Source organism: Salmo salar, chromosome 02, assembly GCF_965601325.2.
Source record: "Salmo salar chromosome 02, fSalSal1, whole genome shotgun sequence".
NCBI lineage: Eukaryota > Metazoa > Chordata > Actinopteri > Salmoniformes > Salmonidae > Salmo > Salmo salar.
Window position 1 is genome coordinate 84,510,318 of NC_138292.1, and position 15,308 is coordinate 84,525,625.

At 40.9% G+C, this 15,308-nt stretch overlaps 2 protein-coding genes across 2 annotated transcripts in view; both read left to right on the forward strand.

Moving 5' to 3' along the window:
• The window catches only part of LOC123736165 (uncharacterized), a 52,420-nt gene that overhangs the window by 21,643 nt on the left and 15,469 nt on the right, over nt 1–15,308 (forward strand). The gene's annotated exons all lie outside the window — the stretch shown is intronic.
• Nucleotides 1,975–6,569, forward strand: LOC106608452 (uncharacterized). The gene is made up of 4 exons (XM_014206383.3): nt 1,975–2,577; nt 2,935–3,032; nt 3,168–3,345; nt 5,405–6,569. Exons 1-4 carry the CDS (start codon nt 2,229–2,231, stop codon nt 6,118–6,120), a joined length of 1,341 nt encoding a protein of 446 aa, XP_014061858.2. The 5' UTR covers nt 1,975–2,228; the 3' UTR covers nt 6,121–6,569.

The following is a 15,308-nucleotide window of genomic DNA, read 5'->3' on the forward strand; positions in this document are numbered from 1 at the left end:
TCTTGGGTATGACGCTACAATCTTGGCACACCTGTATTTGGGGAGTTTCTCCCATTCTTCTCAACAGATCCTCTCAAGCTCTGTCAGGTTGGATGGGGAGCGTTGCTGCACAGCTATTTTCAGGTCTATTCAGAGTTGGTCGATCGGGGTCAAATACAGGCTCTGGCTGGGCCACTCAAGGACATTCAGAGACATGTCTCGAAGCCACTTCCACATTGTCTTGGCTGTGTGCTTAGTGTCGTTGTCCTGTTGGAAGGTGAACCTTTGCCCCAGTCTGAGGTCCAGAGTGCTCTGGAGCAGGTTTTCATCAATGATCTCTCTGTACTTTGCTCCGTTCATCTTTCCCTCGATCATGTCTCGCAGTCCCTGCCACTGAAAAACAACCCCACAGCATGATGCTGCCACCCATGCTCCACCACAGGGATGGTGCCAGGTTTCCTCCAGACCTGACGCTTGGCATTCAGGCCAAAGAGTTCAATCTTGGTTCCATCAGACCAGAGAATTTTGTTCCTCATGGTCTGAGAGTCCTTTAGATGCCTTTTGGCAAACTTCAAGTTGGCTGTCATGTGCGTTTTACTGAGGAGTGGCTTCCTTCTGGCCACTCTACCATAAAGGCCTGATTGGTGGAGTGCTGCAGAGATGATTGTCCTGGAAGGTTATCCCATCTCCACAGAGGAACTTTGGAGCTCTGTCAGAGTGACCATTAGGTTCTTGGTCACCTCCCTGACCAAGGCCCTTCTCCCATGATTGTTCAGTTTGGCTGAGCGGCCAGCTCTAGGAAGAGTCTTGGTGGTTCCAAACTTCTTCCATTTAAGAATGAAGGAGGCCACTGTGTTCTTTGGGACCTTCAATGCTGCAGAAATGCTTTGGTCCACTTCCCCAGATCTGTGCCGTGACACAATCCTGTCACGAAAGGAATATATCACATCAAATATAAGCTACTTAAAGTTCACGAGAGAACACACATACTGCTCGTACACTTGTCTCATGTTTTTTTACTAAAATATAATTGTGCTTTAGGTCATTAAGCCTCATTAAATTAAACTGTATGAAGCTGTATGCTTTTTATTTCAACACCTGCTCCTAAGCTGTACCTCAGTACATTGACACTGTACCTCAGTACATTGACTCGATACCCCTTACCTCCTTTATATAGCCTCCACATTGACTCTGTACTGGTACCTCCTGTATATAGCCTCCACATTGACTCTATAGCAGTACCTCCTGTATATAGCCTCCACATTGACTCTGTATTGGTACCCCTGTATATAGTCTCCACATTGACTCTGTACCAGTACCCCCTGTATATAGCCTCCACATTGACTCTGTACCGGTACCCCCTGTATATAGCCTCCACATTGACTCTGTACCAGTACCCCCTGTATATAGCCTCCACATTGACTCTGTACCAGTACCCCCTGTATATAGCCTCCACACTGACTCTGTACCGGTACCCCCTGTATATAGCCTCCACATTGACTCTGTACTGGTACCTCCTGTATATATCCTCCACATTGACTCTGTAGCCACGGTATAGTTTTTTTATTGTGTTATTGTGCTTTTTTTTAACTCTTATTTTTCTTAACTACATTGTTGGTTAAGGGCTTGTCAGTAAGAATTTCACGGTAACACCTACACCTGTTGTAGCTTTGTAGCGTGGCTTCAAGGGAATAGTATAGTCACACCTAGATAAAAATGAACAGAGTAAATGTGTATTAACACACTACCTATTCATGGAAGTATTTATTCATCATCTACATATTAAGTTTATACGTCTGTGTACAGGAAAGTATTATTTGTAAGACGTAAGAGAAAATATATCAGCTTATTGTTAAATTATTATGACGTTCTTTCCAAAACAAAAAGTGTAGTAACTATTGTTTCCAAACTGCGTTACCCACTCCAGCCAGCAGATGGCGATGTGCGTCTTTCAGGTGATGCTTCTTGCGACGTGTAACTGACTGGACGGGACGCTTCTTCAGGAACAACATCGCGGATACTCTTTCAACCCCCTCGGTAGCTTGCTAGCTGACATAAAACTGAAAGATTTACGTTTTAGGCCATGTTAATGTAGATTAGCTAATCGCAGTGTTTAAAACACATTTCAGTTGACGTTAACTTGAACCTAATTTGCTTGTTGAATTTGCAAATTTGTTAAAGACTGATACAGAGCCAAGCACTAGGCTAGTCGCTAATGCTAACTAGCTAGCTAGCTAACATCCCTGACAATGAGCTCACTAAACTACTCATCCCTTGCTAAAGAAGAGGATGTCTGTTGGACGGAGAAAGAAGCTCTGGCCCTGAACATTATCGTGAAAGACGAAGAGGAGGATATTACAGTGAAAGGAGAGAAAGAAGCTCTGGCGCTGAACATTGTCGTGAAAGAAGAAGAGGAGGATATTACAGTGAAAGGAGAGAAAGAACATTTCAGAATGAAAAAGGAGGAAGAGGAGGCTGTTATAGGAAAAGAAGAGAAAGCATCCTCTTCCTCTCTAAAAGGTTCTATCTCAATAAAGGTGAAGAAGGAAGACGTTTTGGGAGTGAAAGAGGAGGAGACAGAATATCAGATTACCACCAGTGAGTACTGTCTTAAAAACAGGGTCACAAACTATGCAGTTGTTGAACTAATGTGTGGTTTTAAAGGGGCATTCTACTGAAGTTCTACACTTGAATATGTTGTTCAGTAATGTAGGAATTGTTAAAGGGTCAATCTGCCATTGGTACATATGTTTTTGGGGACTTTTAAATTACATTTAATTATATAATATAACAGGCTTTTAAAATTCAATATTGGAACATAATTTATACTTAAAATATCAAAGGGACACAAAAGGCACCCAATTCATTTAGACATATGAATGCCTCTTGGAAGACCCTATGACTGTAATAGACAGTAATACGTTTACCATCTGTTTGATGTTCTCGTTCACACAGGAGAGAGACATGACTATTGTGGATCCTCTGGGGAGCCTCAACAACATCCTGATGCTGACGAGTCAGAGAAGAGTCTCTCCAGATCAGAACACCAGATGGTACAGCTTGGTCTGGTCTAGCATACAGCTTGCTCTATCGGGGTCTAGGCTGGGTTTCTGTAAAGCACTTTATGACAACAGTGGCATCAGCATCCATAATGATATGTGTCTGTGTCCCCTCTTTATGGTTACCAGGACAACGCTAGCCCTTCCACCCTCCCGGAGTCCCCGTGTCATACCTCTCCCAGTAGCGCCTTATTGCTGGGTATGAAGAGGTTGTCTGTGCTGCTGGTGGACTACAGGAAAACAACGGGGTTGAGTGGAACTGTGAGAGGAGGAGAAGAGAAGAAAGGATCAGATATGACTCATCAAAGTAAGTGCTGTAGTTTAGTTTGAACAAATAAAAAAAATCTGCCCACTATCTGTTCCCAATAAGGCTGTCCCCGACTAATACAAATACAACTTTGCACACTCTTGGCATTCTCTCAACCAGCTTCACCTGGAATGCTTTTCCAACAGTCTTGAAGGAGTTCCCACATATGCTGAGCACGTTGGCTGCTTTTCCGTCACTCTTTGGTCCAACTCATCCCAAACCATCTCAGTTGGGTCAACTGATGCAGCACTCCATCACTCTCCTTCTTGGTCAAATAGCACTTACACGGCCTGGTTGTGGTTGGGTCATTGTCCTGTTGAAAAACAAATGATAGTCCCACTAAGCGCAAACCAGATGGGATGGCGTCGTGATAGCGACGCTGGTTAAGTGTGCCTTGAATTCTAAATAAATCACAAACAGTGTCACCAGCAAAGCACCATCACTCAATGCTTCACGGTGGGAACCACACATGCGGAGAAAATCCGTTCACCTACTCTGCGTCTCACAGACATGTCGGTTGGATCCGAAAATCTCAAATTTGGACTCATCAGACCAATGGACAAATTTGATAAATTCGTGTTTCTTGGCCCAAGCAAGTCTGTTCTTCTTATTGGTGTCCTTAACTAGTGGTTTCTTTGCAGCAACTCGACCATGAAGGCCTGATTCACACAGTCTCCTCTGAACAGTTGATGTTGAGATGTGTCTCTTAATTGAACTCTGTGACGCAGTTATTTGGGCTGCAATTTCTGAGGCTGCTAACTCTAATGAACTTATCCTCTGCAGCAGAGGTAACTCTGGGTCTTCCTTTCCTGTGGCGGTCCTCGTGAGAGCCAGTTTCATCATAGCTCTTGATGTTTTTTGCGACTGTACTTAGAGAAACTTTCAAAGTTCTTGAAATGTTCTGGATTGACTGTCTTAAAGTAATGATGGACTGTTGTTTCTCTTTGCTTATTTGAGCTGTTCTTGCCATAATATGGACTTGGTCTTTTTCCAAATAGGGCTATCTTCTGTATACTCACCCTACCATGTCACAACACAACTGATTGGCTCAAACGCACTAAGAAGGAAAAACACAAATTTGTTTTTAACAAGGCACACCTGTTAATTGAAATGCTTTCCAGATGACTACCTCATGAAGCTGGTTGAGAGATTGCCAAGAGTGTGCAAAGCTGTCATCAGGGCAAAGGGTGGCTACTTTGGAGAATCTCAAATATAAAATATATTTTGATTTGTTTAACTTTTTTTTTGTTTACTTCATGATTCCATATGTGTTATTTCGTAGTTTTGATGTCTTCACTATTATTCTACAATGTAGAAAATAGTAAAAATAAAGAAAAACCCTTGATTGAGTAGGTGTGTCCAAACTTTTGACTGGTTCTGTATATTTATATATACTGAAAAGGTATAATCGCAACAATTTCAACGATTTACAGTTCATATTAGGAAATGAGTCAATGTAAATACATTTATTAGGCCCTAATCTATGGACTTCACATGACTGGGCAGGGGCGCAGCCATTGGTGGGTCTGTGGGGTCGTAAGCCCACCCACTTGGGAGCCAGGCCCAGCGAATCAGAATTAGTTTTCCCCACAAAAGGGCTTTGTTACAGAGATATATACTCCTCAGTTTCATCAGATGTCCAGGTGGCTGATCTCAGACGATGTGGAGGTCCTTGATCTGCGGTTGTGAGGCCTGTTGGACAGACTTCCAAATTCTCTAAAAAGATGTTGGAGGCAGCTGATGGTAGAGAAAGCAACATTCAGTTCTCTGGTAACAGCTCCAGTGCATATTCCTGCAGTCCCCAATCCATTTGCACACTCCCTCAAAACTTGAGACATCTGTGGCATTGTGTTATGTGACAACTGTACATTTTAGAGTGGCTTTTTATTGTCCCTAGCACAAGGTACACCTGTGTAATGCTGTTTAATCAGCTTCTTGATATGTTACACCTGTCACATGGATGGATTATCTTGGCAAAGCAATGTAAACACATTTTCACATAATTGGAGAGTGGAGGTTTCATTCTGGTCTCTTATTATATAAACACTGTCTTTGGCAGGAGGAAAATCAAACTTGGAGGAACCAAAGACCTCCACACCAGCAAGACGACACCTCTGCTCCCAGACCAAGTTAGGGAGCCTGAAAAGACCTGAGGGGGGACACACAGGAGAGAAGCCGTACCATTGCGCCCAGTGTGGAAATAGTTTTAGCCGGTTAGGAAGCCTGAAAGCTCATGAGCGAATACACACAGGAGAGAAGCCATACCATTGCGGCCAGTGTGGAAAGAGTTTTAGCCTGTTGGGAAGCCTGAAAGCTCATGAGCGAATACACTCAGGAGAGAAGCCATACCATTGCAGCCAGTGTGGAAATAGTTTTAACCAGTTAGGAAACATGAAAAGACATGGGAGGATACACACAGGGGAGAAGCCATACCACTGCTCCCAGTGTGGAAAGAGTTTTACAGCGTTAGTTAAGCTGGAAGCTCATGAGCGAATTCACACAGGGGAGAAGCCTTACTACTGCTCCCATTGTGGAAAGAGTTTTAACCATTTAGTTAACATGAAAAGACATGAGAGGATACACACAGGAGCGAAGCCTCACCATTGCTCCCAGTGTGGAAAGAGTTTTAAGCGGTTAGACACCCTCAAAGATCATTTGCGAATACACACAGGGGAGAAGCCTTTCCGTTGCGCCCAGTGTGGAAAGAGTTTTAGCCGGTCAGGAAGCCTGAAAGAGCATGAGCGAATTCACACAGGGGAGAAACCTTACCACTGATCCCAGTGTGCAATGCGTTTTACCCAATTAGGACGCCTGAAAGAAGACATGAGACCGCACACGGGGGAGAAGCCATACAAATGTTCAGACTGGGGGGAAGGCATTTCACTCATCAGTCACTTAAAAAACATGTGAGAATCCACACAGGAGAGAATAATGACTTATCCTCGTGTGTAAACTTGTATTTCACATCACATTGACTTAATTACTTCTCCTTGTGGATAAATTGATATTTCACATCACATTGACTTAAAATTAATCAGAGAACATACACAGTGCTCCCATTGTCTTGTATTGTTGACTGAGAATGTGTTTACTTGTTTATACCATATGAAATTTAATTGTACCAAGTATACTCAAAAATATATTTGTATGTTTTTATTAGAAAATATAAATTGAATATTGTCGTGTCTTTGGCATCATTAAAAGTGAAGACTTATTTTATCAAATCAATTCTCTGTAATTATTATTATGTGATTAAACTAATCATGTACATTTAATTAACTAGGATGTCGGGGCACCACGGAAAGTCTTCAGATTACAAAGTTATACTTTTCCGAATATAACTCTTCAGATATTTTAATATCTGATCAGTCTCATTCCAAACGTCGTAAATTGTTGGTTATCTGCATCCATACACCAATTGGCTTAATCATTTATTTACTAACTACATAATCACAGAAATGCGCAAACAAACAGTAGATACTGGTTACTAACGAATGATAGGGAAGATTCCCTACTGGGCTAAGACGATATGACGGCTTGGTGGACAAAGGGAAGTGGGTGTGGACTGAGAAAGAAACGGGAAAGACAAACGGGTTCATTACACACAGTTGATAAGTACAGTTGTAGCCAAATACATTTAAACTCAGTTTTTCACAATTCCTGACATTTAATCCTTGTAAAAATTGCCTGTCTTAGGTCAGTTAGGATCACCACTTTATTTTAAGAATGTGAAATGTCAGAATAATAGTAGAGAGGATGATTTATTTCAGCTTTTATTTCTTTCATCACATTCACAGTGGGTCAGAAGTTTACACACACTCAGTTAGTATTTGGTAGCATTGCCTTTAAATTGTTTAACTTGGGTCAAAGGTTTTGGGTAGCCTTCCACAAGCTTTCCACAATAAGTTGGGTGAGTTTTGGCCCTTTCCTCCTGACAGAGTTGGTGTAACTGAGTCAGGTTTGTAGGCCTCCTTGCTCGCACACGCTTTTTCAGTTCTGCCCACAAATTTTCTATAGGATTGAGGTCAGGGCTTTGTGACAGCCACTCCAATACCTTGACTTTGTTGTCGTTAAGTGATTTTGCCACAACTTTGGAAGTTTGCTTGGGGTCAATGTCAATTTGAAACACCCACTTGTGATCAAGCTTTGACTTCCTGACTGATGTCTTGAGATGTTGCTTCAATATATCCACATAATTTTCCTACCTCATGATGCCATCTATTTTGTGAAGTGCACCAGTCCCTCCTGCAGCAAACACCCCCACAACATTATGCTGCCACCCTGTGCTTCATGGTTGGGATGGTGTTCTTCAGCTTGCAAGCCTCCTCCTTATTCCTCCAAACATACCGATGGTCATTATGGCCAAACAGTTCTATTTTTGTTTCATCAGACCACAGGACATTTCTCCAAAAAGTACGATCTTTGTCCCCATGTGCAGTTGCAAACCGTAGTCTGGCTTTTTTATGGCGTTTTTGGAGCAATGGCTTCTTCCTTGCTGAGCGGCCTTTCAGGTTATGTCGATATAGGACTTGTTTTTCTGTGGATATAGATACTTTTGTACCTGTTTCCTCCAGCATCTTCACAAGGTCCTTTGCTGTTGTTCTGGGATTGATTTGCACTTTTCGCACCAAATGACGTTAATCTCTAGGGGACAGAACGTGTCTCCTTCCTGAGCAGTGTGACGGCTGCGTGGTGCCATGGTGTTTATACTTGCGTACTATTGTTTGTACAGATGAACGTGGTACCTTCAGGCATTTGGAAATTGCTCCCAAGGATGAACCAGACTTGTGGAGGTCTACAATTTTTTTTCTAAGGTCTTGGCTGATTTCTTTTGATTTTCCCATGATGTCAAGCAAAGAGGCACATAGTTTGAAGGTAGGCCTTGAAATGCATCCACAGGTACACCTCCAATTGACTCAAATTATGTCAATTAGCCTATCAGAAGCTTTTTCTGGAATTTTCCAAGCTGTTTAAAGGAACAGTCAACTTAGTGTATGTAAACTTCTGACCCACTGGAATTGTGATACAGTGAATTATAAGTGAAATAATCTGTCTGTAATCAATTGTTGGAAAAATTACTTGTGTCATGCACAAAGTAGATGTTGAGTTTATTTTATTTTTATAGGGACAGTGCACATTAATCAACGTTTCAGTAAAAGTGCCGGTTTTAGCCAGCCGGCTAATTTTCAACCGCAGTCCCTGGGCAGGTTATTAAAAACAATTACAATATAGACAATCATTGAACAGTGAGCACACGCAGAGTAACATAGGACAAGCAAGACATAGCATACAGACAGAGCAACATAGGACAAGCAAGATGTAGCATACAGACAGAGCAACATAGAACAAAAAGCAACAAGACAAAATCCATAAAAACAACAAAGTGTTTCCACACCTCACAAGCTACAGACAACAGACAACATGGAAAGCGGCAATACACAGCTAGGGATTATGTTCACAAGTCTGATTGACCTTTAGCCATGTCTTCATGCATTTTGTGAAAGTGTGATATGTGGTGCAGTTATGTGTGTCTGATGGCAGTGTATTCCAGACATGGGAAGCTCTCACAGAGAAAGCAGATTTACTAAAGGTGCTTTTCCTTAAGGGAACTATACAGTCACCTCTCATGGCAGACCTTGTGGATCTGCTGCCATATGTTTGGGTTTTCTGTTTTACAAAAATACTGAGTGGAGGGGGAGCTAGGCCATTTAGGATCTTGAATACAAGACATGCGTCGGTGTATTGCACAAGATTTTCCCAACTCAGGAGCTCATGCTTTCTGAGGATGTAACAGTGATGATGGCTATTGGGCTTTCTATCGAGCACTTTGAGAGCCTGTTTGTAGACAGACTGAATAGGTTTTAATATTGTATAGCAAGCTTGGGTCCAACTAGTCAAGCAGTATGTTAAGTGGGGGAGTATCATCGATTTGAAATACAGTTTTGCTACCTCTGTGGTCAAACAATTTCGTATAAATCGGAAATTAGCTAGGTTGAATTTGGTTATTTGAATTACCTTTTTCACATGCTTTTTAAAAGAGAGGTTGGAATCAAGTATGATTCCAAGGTACTTAAAATCAGATACCACCTGGAGCTTCTCCCCTGACACATAGACATCTGGCTCAGTAGCATCTGTTGCCCTCTTTGTGAAGAACATGCAAACTGTTTTTTTCACATTGAGATGCAAACACGAGTCACTGAGCCACTTTGTAACCTGGACCATTACAGTAGTGAGTTCTTGTGCAGCTTGTTGTTTGCTCTTTGCATGCACATATATCACTGTATCATCTGCATACATTTGAACTTCAGACCCAGTGCAGACGGAAGGCAGATCATTAATGTACAAGCTGAACAGGAGGGGCCCCAGTATTGACCCTTGGGGCACGCCCACATCATAGCTAAGAGTGGGCGACAGCTCATTGCTCACTCTGACACACTGAGTTCTGCCTTCAAGGTATGATTACATCCATCTCAAGGCATCGGGGGAAAAGTTGAACTTGGACAATTTTGTGATGAGAATCTCATGGTTAACAGTATCGAAAGCCTTCCTTAGGTCCAGAAACACAGCCCCAACAACGCCCCCTTTGTCCATCTTGGACTTCACATTTTCCAGAAGAAAGCAGTTGGCCGTTTCTGTGGAGTGTTTCGCTCTGAAGCCAAACTGCATGGAGTGTAATGTGAAGGGGCTGTTGTTGAGGTGGGAAATCAGTTGTTCTGCTACACACTTTTCAACAACCTTCGACACTACAGGTAGTATACTAATGGGCCTGTAGTTACTCACATCAGCAGGGTCGCCCGATTTAAAGATGGCCGTTATTATGGCTGACTTCCATACCCTTGGAAACACCCCCAGACCAATAGATGTGTTGGTGACCTTAGTAATGGGGCCAATGAGTGACTCTTTGTAGTTTTTAAGAAAGGTAGAGTCCAGCCCAAACACATCTTTGGATTTAGAGTTCTTTAGTGAGCTAATCACCTTGTTCACCTTTGACTCAGAAACCTCCCTTATGATGAAGACAGGTTGAGCGTCATTCACTAGCAATGTCCTAACCAACTTGCCAAAACTATAGTTTGTTAACAAGAAATTTGTGGAGTGGTTGAAAAATGAGTTTTAATAACTCCAACCTAAGTGTCTGTAAACTTCCGACTTCAACTGTATACTATTCGAAATGCTAATCCTTTGAACATGAACGTTCACTCATTCAGGAATAATTGCAATCAATATATATTTACGCCCATGTGTCGTTGTGATCTGTTGGAATCTGGTCCGTCTGCTGGAGAGTTCATCCGAGTCTCTCTCTCTCTCTCTTTCTGTTTCCCTGAAGTTCAAATTCTTTCTTGGTTAGAATGGATACTTCAGATTACAATTCAGAAATTCTCTCATAGAATAGATGTTTCGGCGGTTGTCGGTATTCGCATCCCAGGTTTACATCATTTCTAGCTGCAGACTAGTAATTATCTTATGCCCCCACAGACCCACTAATGCTCTTATTCTGTAGGGATCAATAGTCTCAGAGTTGAACCATTTCCAGCCATGTAGCCAATGCTCCACGTGGGATGGTTTTCTAGTCTTGGTACTCAAACCTGTGCCACCTCAGCTTACACGAGGTATGCGTTGTCTAAACTATTCACAATCACAGCTCACGCTATGGGTTTGCTCAGTCTGAAGAGGATTTATTTTAGGAGGGGCTTTTATTCGTAACAATAGGAAAGGCGGTTCCAGATCATGTCTGTGCTGGGGACAGGCCAATGACTTAGTTAAACTATAAAGGGAATACAATTCTCTCACATTAAAGGTTTAACATCACATTACATCATTTCACAAATAGTTTCATCTTTACTCATTCATTTTATGCAAGAATTAGATGCAAACCCCATAATTGAGCAATGTACACATGCAGAGACATAGTTATGTGTATTTCCTGTCCTCTCTGAGGTCACCAAATGAAACACACTCAACATAACTGTCCCTTAGGTGTCCACGGACCCTTCCCACACTCTCAAATGTGGACAAATAGTTTAATTTTCCCATTTTGGGGATTTAGGAGTTCGGCCACATGAAATCCTTTGTTCACTCTGTGGTCTCTCTCTGCATGAAAAGGGGGAGAGAGTCTCCGCCAGGAATTTACGACCTGAGATAACAGAACCTGGGTGTAGGAGAGGGGGATGCCACAATCTATACCCAGAAAGGGCCACGTCATGACAATATGGAGTATGTCAGTTTGAATATAGAGTAGATCAGATTCCATGTGTTTAAATGGTCCTTTTTTAAACTCTGACTATGTGTGTGTTTATATGGGTGTCATTCCTCCAGCACTACAGATAATCAAGTGATATTTGGATGTGATGCATTTGTTCCATTGTTGACATTTGCATTGTTGGCCCACTGATGATTTAATGAAATGAAAATGTTCACAGACTCTGTAATGGAAAATGTTAGTTGTATGTGTCCACATAACTGATTATGTGACTAACCTTGTGAAACTGTCCTATTATAATCTCCTGTTCCTGGGAGTATCATCCTGTGTTGCAAACCAGCTGCACCTGTGTCCTTGTATGAATAAAGTCCCTCCCAGGAACAGGAAACTATAAAGATATGTGCTCATCACCCAATGCTTCAGGAATTCAGACTGTCTACACTGCGCTGTGTAACTCTGTTATTCTCTCTGAGCTCAGAAATGAAGAATCTTGGTTTGACTTGGACTCCAGCAGATCCTTATTGTATAATATCTACAACAACTCTCCCACGGATTACTGTTTATCATTGTCTCAATGAAGAGTTCCTCGTTCAACTTTCCTGGGGGCATTTACAAGCCTCCCACTGGTTGAATAAACATTATTTCCACATCATTTCAACAAAACAAATCCATATGATGATGTTAGATCAATGTTGAAAACTGATTGGATTTGTAAAAATCCATCAACATCAGGAATTTGTATTTATTTTTCACCCAACTGGCAACCTAAATCCAATGACAGGTGACATTTTGTGTTGATTTCATGTTGAATTCACTTTAGTTGAGGACTCAAAGAAATGTAAATAGAAACTAGATGTTGAACTGATGTCTGTGCCCAGTGGGCTGGTTTGAATAAGTGGCAGGTGTTGGATCAATATCCACATTAGTAGCTAAGTTTCCATGCAATTTGCCACAGATTTTCCGAATGGAAAAATAGAAGTTAAATGGGTTTCCATCGCATTTTCAACTGTACTGAATGTCTCTTGGCACGTGCACTGTTGCCAACATCTCACAGATACAGTGCGGGTAGGCTACCTACATGATGAGATTATTATGGATAAGAGAGATATTATTTTATTTGTAATGGCAACCAAGCATCAATCATCATGTCACCAGAATAAGACCCTCAAAATGTATTGGAAAGGAGCATCAAGCTCATCACGTGCACTTTCACCACCCTATGAAGTTCATAACTTATTTCATCTGTAGCCTAATAAACTACATGGGTTCCCAAGTCATAGTGGGAGGACCACACAACATATCATCGTGTCTCCAAGTTAACTAAGATGTGATGGTTATTATATAAATATATGCGGATAAAGGAGTTTCCATATCCATTTCTCGCTCATGCATTTTTACTGACACAAAAGGATCCCACCATGTCAAACGAACTAACATATAGTCTGTCGGCATTTATAAAATTGTTCAGGCATATCCTGTTTCCATCAGCCTGGTCATTACTTTTGAAATGGTTGGATCAATATCCACCTTCATTATATGGATGAAGCCTGATTTGGAATGTCTGAGTAGTTCTATCTGATGTCATAATACACCCCTCTGATAATCAAGTGATATTTGGAATGTCTGAGTAGTTCTATATGATGTCATAATACACCCCTCTGATAGTGATCCATTTGCTCCATTGTTTCCATTTCAGTTGGTTTCCCACTCTGATGATTTATATCTGACAGAGGGGCTTTAAAGGAATAGTATGGTGACATATTAGTGTGGCTTGAAATAAATAGGATTATTAATCATAAACTCCTATATCAACAATACACTGCAGCTTTGACATCAAGAAGAGAATGGGCTGATGGGTGGTGGTGCTACTCTATAGGTAAGGCTGTCCAATATGAATGTTTAATGCACACAATAGGTTGATCAGTAGCCAGTTAGCTAGCTGCTACAGTTCAATATAAATGTTCAATACAGACAATAGGTTGATCAGTAGCCAGTTAGCTAGCTGCTACAGTTCAATATAAATGTTCAATACAGACAATAGGTTGATCAGTAGCCAGTCAGCTAGCTGCTACAGTCCAATATGAATGTTCAATACACACAATAGGTTGATCAGTAGCCAGTTAGCTAGCTGCTACAGTTCAATATAAATGTTCAATACAGACAATAGGTTGACTGGGGAGATGATTTCCCAATAAGAGTCCTGCAATAAGAGCTAACATGCTAATATTTGTGTAAACTATATATATTTGTGTTCTGTGGTTGTCACTGAGGTGGCTGATATCCCACTCCATAGTTAAGCCTGAACAATGACTATAGGAATTCTACACCTCCTTAACATTTATTTCACATTTTGATCCATTTTGATCCCATGTTCAGCAATTTGCTATGTTCACATAACATAATACAATGTCAGTGTCAGTGTATGCATCCTTCGATGCTGTGGGAATGTGTTATATTGTGACATGTTCTCCCTGTAGATAATTAAGATGCTGAGTTGGGGTTTTAGGCTGGGTTTCTGTAGAGATGTTAAGCTTTCTTTAAAAACATATTGATGAGTTAGTTAATTAAGATGCTGAGTTGGGGTTTTAGGCTGGGTTTCTGTAGAGATGTTAAGCTTTCTTTAAAAACATTGATGAGTTAGTTAATTAAGATGCTGAGTTGGGGTTTTAGGCTGGGTTTCTGTATAGACATTAAGCTGTCTTTTAAAAAACATGAACAAATGAAAAATACAAACTATTTTTGGAAAAAGAAATTTTATTACAAAATCTCATGTTACAACTTGCCCTCTGTTTACAAAATTCATGGGCAGTTTACAACCCACTCAAGAGAAAAAAAATATTAAAAAAATATTAAAAACATTGATGAGTTAGTTAATTAAGATGCTGAGTTGGGGTTTTAGGCTGGGTTTCTGTAGAGATGTTAAGCTGTCTTTTAAACAACATTTTGATGAGTTAGTTAATTAAGATGCTGAGTATTAAAAGGGTCTTCTTCTATAGAAATAGGTCAGGCCTCTTGCTTAATAGTACAAAGCAGATCATTCAATCGATGTTCTTACTGGTCCTAGACTGTGGTGACATCATCTGTATGAATGCAGCTGCCACTTCATTAAATCCATTAGATGCATTTGACCATAGTGTACTTTGTTTTATTATGGGTACAGGTTCAGTACACATCCCTGCAGTCTCCATCAGGAAGTAGGCTGACCCTCTTTGTGGTCACGTAGTTCCATTCATTGCTCTCTTTGCATTTATAAAGCTCTTTGACAGTAACTCTCTCTGTAGCTAACATCTACAATAACCATTAGAGGTAAGAGTTGGTGTTATCATACACAGTCTCAGGGATGGCTAGCTCTGGGAATTCCTTTGGTCTGTACAGAGTTAGGTAAATCAGCTCTTTGCACCTTACTTGTGGAATAATCTCCAAACTTCTCTAAAAGTTTGTTTTGGTGCCTCTAGGTTAATTCAGTCTGCTGAATGAGGACCTGTTACAACTTACTTACAAAAACTTTAAAGGAGTTCATGAAACCATTCAGTCATGGATGTATGTAAACATATTTACCACATATTGCTTGTTACAGCAGACTACTGTTGCACATTGAATAGACATGCATCATAGTGTGAATAGTGGTTTCCAAAAAGTTATCACCCCCTAAACCAGAATGTTAAATGACCTTTATAATATTTTGTACCACTATTACTTTGGGGTTCTAATCCCCCTCTGTCAACATTCACACTGAACACATCTTTAACATTCATGAACCTTCACT

Coding starts and splice junctions, on each gene's coding strand:
- LOC106608452 (XM_014206383.3), top strand. CDS start 2,229: ATGAGCTCACTAAACTACTCATCCCTTGCTAAAGAAGAGGATGTCTGT. Junction 3,033..3,167: donor CCAGATCAGAACACCAGATG/GTACAGCTTGGT, acceptor TATGGTTACCAG/GACAACGCTAGCCCTTCCAC. Junction 3,346..5,404: donor ATCAGATATGACTCATCAAA/GTAAGTGCTGTA, acceptor TGTCTTTGGCAG/GAGGAAAATCAAACTTGGAG.